The sequence below is a fragment of the Mus pahari genome, chromosome 1 (assembly GCF_900095145.1).
Source record: "Mus pahari chromosome 1, PAHARI_EIJ_v1.1, whole genome shotgun sequence".
Lineage (NCBI taxonomy): Eukaryota > Metazoa > Chordata > Mammalia > Rodentia > Muridae > Mus > Mus pahari.
Window position 1 is genome coordinate 153,970,804 of NC_034590.1, and position 9,194 is coordinate 153,979,997.

Here is a 9,194-nt window from a genome sequence, read left to right on the forward strand (position 1 = left end):
GTTGGATCCGCCCCCCCCCCCCCCCCCGCTACCCACTTTAAGCCCAACAAAAGTGGAGCTGTTTTTGATTACAACATATAAACATAGCCCCTACCCCCCGCCAATAACGGACCTCATGTGTTTTGCAGCAAGGCTTTTATTTCGCGATTCTAGGGACCTGAGGGAGTTCCGGACCCGAGGGAGTTCCTCCCTTCGGGGTCCTACAATTAAAGGCAAAACAAATTTGCATACAAATATAAATATGCTTACTTATTTTACCATAAAGAGCTAACTCTTCTGACTCAGAGAGGTTGGGTTTAGCAAGTAAAAGTGACTGCAACCAAGCTTGATTGATGTCTCACATTCAATTCTTGAGACCCTCAGGGTGGGAGAGAATCAGTTCCTGCAAGTAGTCCTCTGACCTCTGCATGGGCACTGGAGCAAACAAGTGCCTCCTCCCATACACCAGGAAATAAATAGGTGTAAGCTTAAAGATCTTTTCAGTAATTAAATCTTGGCTGGATATTTGATATTCCAGGAGACGTGCATCTTCAGTGTTACTCAAAAATTACTATTTTATTTTTATCACTGACAGGTGTCTTAGTTACTGTTCCATTGCTGTGAAGAAACACTGTGAACAAGGCAACTCTTATAAAAGAAAGCTTATAACTGGGGCTTGCTTACTGGTTCAGAGGTTACCATGGCAGGGAGTGTGGCAGCATGCAGGCAGACATGGAGCTCAGAGTTCTACATCCGGATCCACAGGCAGCAGGAGGAGAGACCATGGGACTGAATTGGGCTTTTGAAACCCCAACTCCCGCCCCCCACTCCCTACCCCCACCCCTCATCCTGCGTGCGTGTGTGTGTGTGTGTGTGTGTGTGTGTGTGTGTGTGTTCTCTCTCTCTCTCTCTCTCTCTCTCTCTCTCTCTCTCTCTCTCTCTCTCTCTCTCTCTCTCTTCCTCCAACAAGGCCACACCTCCTAATCCTTTCAGATAGTACCACTCCCTGGTGCCTAAGCACTCACCCCTGTAAGCCTATCCCTATAGGGACTAATAGTGCTGAGACTTCCACTTTACATAAACACATAGTACTAAATAACAAGTATGTTTTAGGTTTTCAGAAATTGTTGGACATTCTTTTATGATTCCCAAGAGAAAATTCATTCAGTGATTTTTTTTTTAATGACATTAAAGTACTCAACCATTTTTTAAATAAAACATTCTAACATAGTACAAAGATACCATAATTTGGTACATATTGAAGAATGAAAATAGGAAAATTAAAACTTTTGTTTTCTGCACTTAAGGCATTGTTCCTATGAGGACAGAAGACATAACTTGCAGTAGTATCATATGGCATAATGGTGTATTTGGTGCAGAGTGTGCACGTTATGTATTCAGAACAAAGGCTACAGAGAAATTAGAGGATGCAACACAGGTACTATACCGTAAATCTATTCATTTTTATTTTGGATGTTTTAGTCATTGTACAGTCAGTGATAAAGCGCTTACCTATCACGGGTGTGCTCCTAGACTCCATTCCAATACCACTAAGCATAATCTATTTGCCAAACAGAATCAAGAAGAGAGACTCAAACAGAACTTTGCCATTATAAAAGAATTATTTTAAATATGTCTACTCAAAATTATTCCCTGACAGCTACGGATGAGGTCTACCAAATTTTCTAGGAACACTAAACCCAGCTAGTAAATAACACATTTTAACCTATGTTATACAGTAACCTTGATAGCCCATAGACAAATTTCACTTGAATATACAGAAAAGGCAAGCCAAGAAAATAGGCAGAGAATGTTCTTCTTTTTCCAGTGTTTTGAAGTGCCGCCACTATTGTAAAATGAATCCCAAATGATGTGGACTGCTGAGAACTGTGCTCATGTGTCTTGTCTCTTGTCTGCTCTGTCCACCTTGAGTCTTGTGTTCAAGGCAACACTGGCATTGTAATGTATAGGAATTGTCCTCTGTTAGGTACCCTGTATGTAAATATGCCGCTTTAGGTTTCCTTTTCTTTTGTAGAATTAAGAGGATGCTAGAGTCAGAACTCACTATGGTATCTAAAACATATTAACAAATTTAATGAAACTTTGTCTTCAGAAAATAGAAAATACATATGAAATAAATCTACTGCCAAAACACTTTAATTAAGAATGTTTTCTTCTCTCAACCTCATATTTTTGTTTATTAACAAGAGAATTAATTGTGCCTTGCTTCCTTTTCAAAGAAATTGGACATTTTTTTTTTTTTTAAAGAAAGAAAGGATGGAAAGGAAAGGAAAGGAAAGGAAAGGAAAGGAAAGGAAAGGAAAGGAAAGGAAAGGAAAGGACACCTGATTGTATTAATTGTTGCATCTCAGTTCTGGGATTTTCTAGTGAAGGGATCATATAACTTTGGGAGGCATGCCCTTTTTTTTTTTTTTTTTTTTTTTTTTACTAATGGAGTATTTGATAAGTTAATAATCTTTTATTTGATTTTTGGAAAACTTAGAAAATGTTTTTCAGGTGGAAATTTTCTGTATTGACCAACCACAGCAGCTGTGATTTTTAACTTACAAAATCTTAGCACGTGTTTTTAGCCAAGATACATTTTTGTTTTTTTTTTTTTGTTTTTTTGTTTTTTTTTTTTTTCAGAAAAGTACTGTGACATGAGTAGTAAATACTGTCTCATAAAAATTGGATCAGATTAAAACCATCAAATTTAGCTAAATGGGCTCAAATGGTTCAGGGGGGAAAAACCAGCCCTGGGGAGGGAGGGAAGGAGAAGGGACATGTGTGGTTGTGAGGGATAAAGCACTTGTGGAGAGAAGGTAACGGCAGACAGCAGGTGAATTAGGAGTAAAGGATACTGAACACCACTGTACTGTTTCTAACTAGTGTAACTTACCTCTAGTTAATACAAGAAGACATGGTGGCTGGCACATGCTTGTAATTCCAGCATTTGAGAGGTTGAGGCAGGATTTCAAGTTCAAGGACAGTCTAGGCTATATAGGCCAACCTGAAATAAACATTGAGACTCTTCCCCTCCCCCCCAACACTTTAAAGCAGTAGAGGCAGTTGGAAAGGTGCTAAACTAATTGTAGTCCCAAGGCACAGAAGGTACAGAGAAACTGATTTAGCCTGAATTGTTTCAAAGATATATTTTAGTAAATGGCTGCTCTCTATGATAAAGGAGTCTGACTTCTTATCCCGGTTAGAAAATGTAATTTTGAACAGGATTGCATATTGATAGTCTTTCTGGAATAAATAAGCTGCAAAATGCAGAATAACTAATTCTTTTCTTTAATAAGTTAGTAAAAGCCCTTTCAACATTTTAAAAAAAATTTTTAAATAAGTTAAGCTGTATAGGGAAGAGCTGAGTGAAGAAACCAGATGCTGTGATTTCTTCTGCATGGGAAGTTAGTGTGTACACGTGTGTGGGCTTGTGTGTGGTGGACCTCAGGTGTCTGCGGCTCTCCTCTTTACAGTTCACACAGGGTCTCACTTTTCCTTGAGCTTGTTGTTTTGCTAGACTGGCTGGGCTCCTTCTGTCTGCTTCCTTGTCCCTGAGGTTGCAGGCCATGAGTCAGAGCTTTTTTCTTTATCGTCATGAGTTCAGTTTGAACTCAGATCCTCTTGTTTGTATGGCAAGTAGTACTTCACTGTCTGGGTCATCTCCCTAGGACCCAGGGCGGGAACTTTTTTAATCCAAGATACATTTTTCTTTAAATTGTATATGGCAGGTCCCCATACTTCCATTGTTAAAGGACTGTCATGCCTACAGTTCCAAAAGAAGTTCATGAAAATTTGAGAATGCTTTATAGTAAATTGACATACTTGAAAGCCCACAAGATGATGATACTCCTCCTGGTTTGGTCTGTAACTTACTCCGAAATAACCTCAGTGAGTTCTGTGTTGGAGTAGCTTCTACTTGGCCAGGAGCTAAACATTGGAATTTTAGGATTTTTGTATTTTGAAATAGCCATTGCTATGAAGTATGGCACATAGGGTTACTATTAAATCCATTGAATTTCTAAAAGGTAACAACTACTTAATGACTTTCATTATGATCTGTGCTGTGGATGTCACAGCTCTGTAGTTGAAAGACTAGTATATTCCTTTACAAATTTCCCCAAATCTGTGTCCAATGATATCATATTGGTAGCTTGAAATTATCCATGGTAAAAATAAAAATATTTACTGTACAGAGATTGGCAGGTGCCATAAATCAGGGCTTGATTACTTATTGATTGGCTAGACTAACAACGATGAAAATACTACTAATGTAAATGTGTCATGTCTTTAGCTACTATATTGTGAATAGCTTAAAAAATGAAGATACACTCTTCCATTATTCAAAGTTGTTATCCACTTGAGCAAAGGAGTCACTTACTGTGGACATCATTGATATAAACAACAACACTCTGACATACACTTGTTGGGCTTGTTGGTAATTTACCAACACACTGCTTGTTATGACCCAATTGAATTTAGCATTTGGGTAGGAAATAGACAATATAAGTTTATTATGCTGCTATTCTGATTTTAAAAACAGTATTATGATATATGATCATTAAGGAAAGGGGGTTGCTTTGGAAACCACTACAGCATACAATTTTAAAGTATATAATTTGGGGAGGTTAATAGTCTAGTTACAGATTAAAGATAGTAATATGATTTTAAAAGATGCTTAAATGTTTGTTATAAATAGAATTGCTTTCTCTAGTGTATGTCAGTCATCTAGATGTATTTAGTTTTTATTGGAAATGTGGTTGTTACCTGATGATAGCATTGAAAAAAATCTGGAAATGTGGAGTTTTGTTTTGCTTTACTTTGTTTTTTTCTTACATTGCGTTAAAACTGTTGCTTCCTTTAATTTCTGTCAATTGATTCTGGAGAAACATAGATATACAGAATGTGGAAGAAAAATGTTGTCTTTTCTATAGAGCAGCTGGTCCCAGGTTGAAAGACTAGTATATGCCTTTACAAATTTCCCTCAAATCTGTGTCCAGTGATATCATATTGGTAGCTTGAAATTATCTACAGTAAAAATAAAAATATTTACTGTTCAGAGATTGGAAGGTGCCATAAATCAGCTATGATGCTTTGTTTAAACCCCTTTGGATAAGAAACATCCTTCAGTTAGTTCTACTAGTCTCACACAGTATGGCATCCCTCCCCACCCCACCCCCATGCTAAGAACATGTGGCTTTTTAAAACTTTATCACATTTTCTTGACCTTGTAGCTGAAATAGAAACCTTCAGATAATTCTTTGGGTAGATTTTACAGAAGTAAATGTTGTATTAGTTTTGCTTGTTTGTTTTTTTGTTTTTCCTCAAACAGCTGTATTTATTGTCTGCTGCCTTCATGTTGTCCTTAGTGTTTCACTTCAGACTCTAGACATGATGAGTTATAATTTTATCATTTTTGATCTTTATTAATTCCATCAGTTTATGTCAGCTGAACTTTTTTTGATACTTTTTTGCTTATTGTGTGTATCTGGCTGTCATATAAAGTATGTTAAATTTGAAAGGCTGTGGGGATGTAAGTCCATACTGTCCTTTCAGTCCCCTCTTTTTATATTCACATTTACTCATCATTATTATTTCCGTTCCTTGATCCACATCTGCCCACATCTAACCAGAAGGTGCTTTATCTATTGAAATTGAGACACACTGTGTTAATTGCATCCCTTCAAGTGAAAACTTAAACCTTTCTGAAATCTGGCTTACTATTAAAATCATATTCTTACACCAGCAAAATGATGGTAAAGGTGCTTTTTGCCAAAACTGACAGCCTGAATTCAGTCCCCAGAACCCACATCATAGAAGGAAAGAACCAACTCTGACCTCCACATGTACACTGTGATGTTCATGTGTGTGCACACAGATATACACATGCACACTGTGATGTTCATGTGTGTACACACAGATATACACATGCACACTGTGATGTTCATGTGTGTACACACAGATATACACATGCACACTGTGATGTTCATGTGTGTGCACACAGGTATACACATGCACACTGTGATGTTCATGTGTGTGCACACAGGTATACACACAAATTAATACATTTTACAAAATCATATTCTTCCACAAACAGAATAAAGGAAAATCTGTGTATTAGGCTAGATATAAAGAGTTCAAAATAGCAAAGGGAGTTTGGCTAGGTGGCTCAGCAAGTAAAGGAGCCAGCCAAGCTTGGCAGTCTGAGTTTCAGTCCCAGGAGTCATGTGATACAGGAGAGAACCAATTCCTGTCCAAGTGTCCTCTGATCTCACATGGCACAGTGGCTTATATGCATAAACACACACATACACTTAACTAAATAAAAACTAATAAAGCATTTCATAGAAGAGGAGAGGCCCAGATGTATCTCTCTTATGAGTTTTGGGAATTTATTCTCCTTATTGACATGCCTGAATGGATTAAGTATTTTATGTTAAGTTTTTTAAGTCAGTGATTGCTGACAAACAAAGAACAGATTAAAATACTTAAAAATTCATTCTTTGAATTTTTTTTTGTCTTTTATTATTAACTCTTTCATTTTCTTTCAGATCAAAGTGGTGCCATGCAGCAAGAAGCAGAGAGATGTAGAGTTCGAACCAAAAGGCCTGACATGGCACTCTATGTTCCTAAAGCTCGAAGGGGAACAGCTCTCCTCAAGCCAGGTGACCAGGAGGAAGGTCATGGGCCTTCTGCCTTTGTGTCAAAAGATCAAAAAGAAGGTTGTCTTCCCCAGAAGATCTCTGCAAGTAAACCCGAGTCCCAAAGACTACGTGCAGGTCATTCTGATAGAAGGGATATTGACTGTAGGGAAGGAAAGAGATGTTCATCAAAAGTAAGGAAAGACGGGTGCCCACAAAAAAAGAATAAAGAGAAGGCTTGCTCTAAGAAAGGAACTGAAGAGTCCATAGAAGCCTCGTCCCAAGAACATCAGTGCCGAGCTCCTGATGCTGGGATTACGTCTAGTGTACCTTTACAAAGACTTCTTAAACCAAAGGAGGTGGACTGTTTGGAAGTTCAGACTGCAGGAGTGACAGGACACTGGGGGTTGTCTCCATCTCAGTCGTCCTCAGAAGTCAGTGCTGCTCAGGTTTCAAACAGACCATTCCAGAATGTGGAACTCTGTGATTTCAGTGGGGAAACTTTTGTAAATAGAAATTTGGAAAGCAGCATTGTAACTGAGGCCAAAGTTCCGGAGCTAGTCTCCCAATTTCCTCAAGTTGTTACCGCTCTGCTGAAACCAGACGGTATGGCTATGCCAGTAACACTAGGTTCTGATTCTGAAACTGCACCATCCAATATGGAAACATCAGATGGAATGTCAAAGCACAGTCCTGGGAACATCTCTGCGGTTTCTGTTCCTGGAGGTCCAGATGAACATGTTGATTCAACTTTTGAAGACTTTGAAGTTGAGAGTGAGGGTACAGTCAACAGTACAGAGTCTGTCTTGGGTCAAAAAGGTGTAGATTCCATTCTTGAAACTGTGGTTAACGTTCCTCTTAAAATGGCTGTAGTCAGCAAATTAGAGAGGACAAATAGCACTATTGATCCAATGGTGACTAGAGATTGTGAGAGTGACAGCTCTGCTGATGGGTTATGTGTAAAGTCTGAACCTTCTGATACAGCGGTCCTTGTGCATGAAATAGACACAGATGATGGATTTAGGAATGTATGTGACAGTACCAGCAAGGCATGTATAGTGGACATTGCAGGTACAGTTTGTGACCCTATAACTGAAGGCAGCTCTTGTACAGTTGCAGTTGGAGAATCTGGTGAAAGTAGTGGCAACATGAGAAATTTCTCAGATTATATAGAAATGAATGCAGATGTAGCCCCACTTGATACAGCTAAGCGTGAGAACGACTCTGAGAACATTAGCAGCCTAAATGCTTGCTCAGATCTTTATGCTGAGAGTATTGCGTCTGGTTTTACAGAGTCAACAGGAAAGTTGATAGAAAGTGTGCCAGATTGTGCTTCCTCTTTACCCATAAAGACGACTGCTGATAGCAATAGTACCACTCGTCTGGACTCTGAACTGAGGATGTCACATGCGTCAGATGTACCTTTGGAGAGTGCCTTGGGCAGTGATCTGGATACTACTGAGATGACAGAGGCCTTGCACGACCTAAAAACTGCTGAAGAGTTTAAAACAAAAGAGGAAGATGACTCAGAGAGTGTAGTGTGTGGCATATCATTTTCTGATTCATCTGTGGAAACATCTGTAGATCTAAAAACAACAGACACTTCTCACATACAAGGAAGTATTGCTGTGGAGGAAAGCTGGGAATCTATGTTTAATGATGATGGTGATTGTGTAGCTCCATGTCTTCTACAAGAGGTATGCTCACTTGAAATTACTTGATATTTAGACCATTTATACATTAGAGAGTCTAGATTTGAAAGTATTTCTGATCGACATTGTATATATTCATTCAGTTTCTCATATTAAATTTAAGAGTTCTTATTAATGGTAATAGCCTGATAGGATTATACATTGAGAAAAGACTGATAGATATGGAAAAGTTAAAATATATATATAATCCTGCCGTATCTGTAATTGCTAAGTCCTAAGAGGTGTTACATTGAATAGATTAAATATGAATTTAATGGATTCTGGCTGCTCATTGAGGAAATACAGACCAGGAACCTTGAAATATTTTTCTGTGTTGACAACATATTTTTACATTAGCCATTTGGGGAAGGAAGTAATTTATAACTTAACTGTTTGTTCTTATTTTTTAGTGAATTTTGGAATATTGTTGAAAACTATAGAAGGAAGTAGAGAAGGAAATGAATGAATATGGCTATTTTCTAAGGAGTTGATACTGACTTAAGCTTACTAAATGAGTCTGTGTAAGGAACTGTAAGTGAATAACGATGCGTTGACTAGTCAGAGTTCATAAATACAGAATGTGTGACTTGAAGGCATATTTTAACATTTATTCTCTCTGCTGTTTAAATTCTTTATTACAAATTAGGACCACTGTTTTTAAATAGAGAACCACTTTCTCTTTCATTTCTTATTGTGGGTTCATATGACCTTGGTCTAGACTGGAGAAATGTGTTTATTTGTTTGTATGTTTTTGTTGTTTTTTTTTTAAAGATTTATTTATTTATTATATGTAAGTACACTGTAGCTGTCTTTAGACACACCAGAAGAGGGCATCAGATCCCATTACAGATGGTTGTGAGCCACCATGTGGTTGCTGGGA

General features: G+C 37.9%; 1 protein-coding gene across 4 annotated transcripts in view; it reads left to right on the plus strand.

Annotated features, from left to right (window-relative positions):
- The window catches only part of R3hcc1l (R3H domain and coiled-coil containing 1 like), a 72,615-nt gene that overhangs the window by 36,308 nt on the left and 27,113 nt on the right, over nt 1–9,194 (plus strand). For 3 of the 4 annotated variants that reach the window (XR_003843173.1, XM_021204745.2, XM_029534703.1), the window contains exon 2: nt 6,534–8,320. Coding sequence is in view for 3 of the 4 variants with exons in the window: in XM_021204745.2 (XP_021060404.1) it covers nt 6,548–8,320 (1,773 nt within the window). In the remaining variant the exon portion in view is untranslated. The remainder of the gene's footprint in view (nt 1–6,533; nt 8,321–9,194) is intronic. The other variant, XM_029534688.1, reaches the window with a different exon arrangement.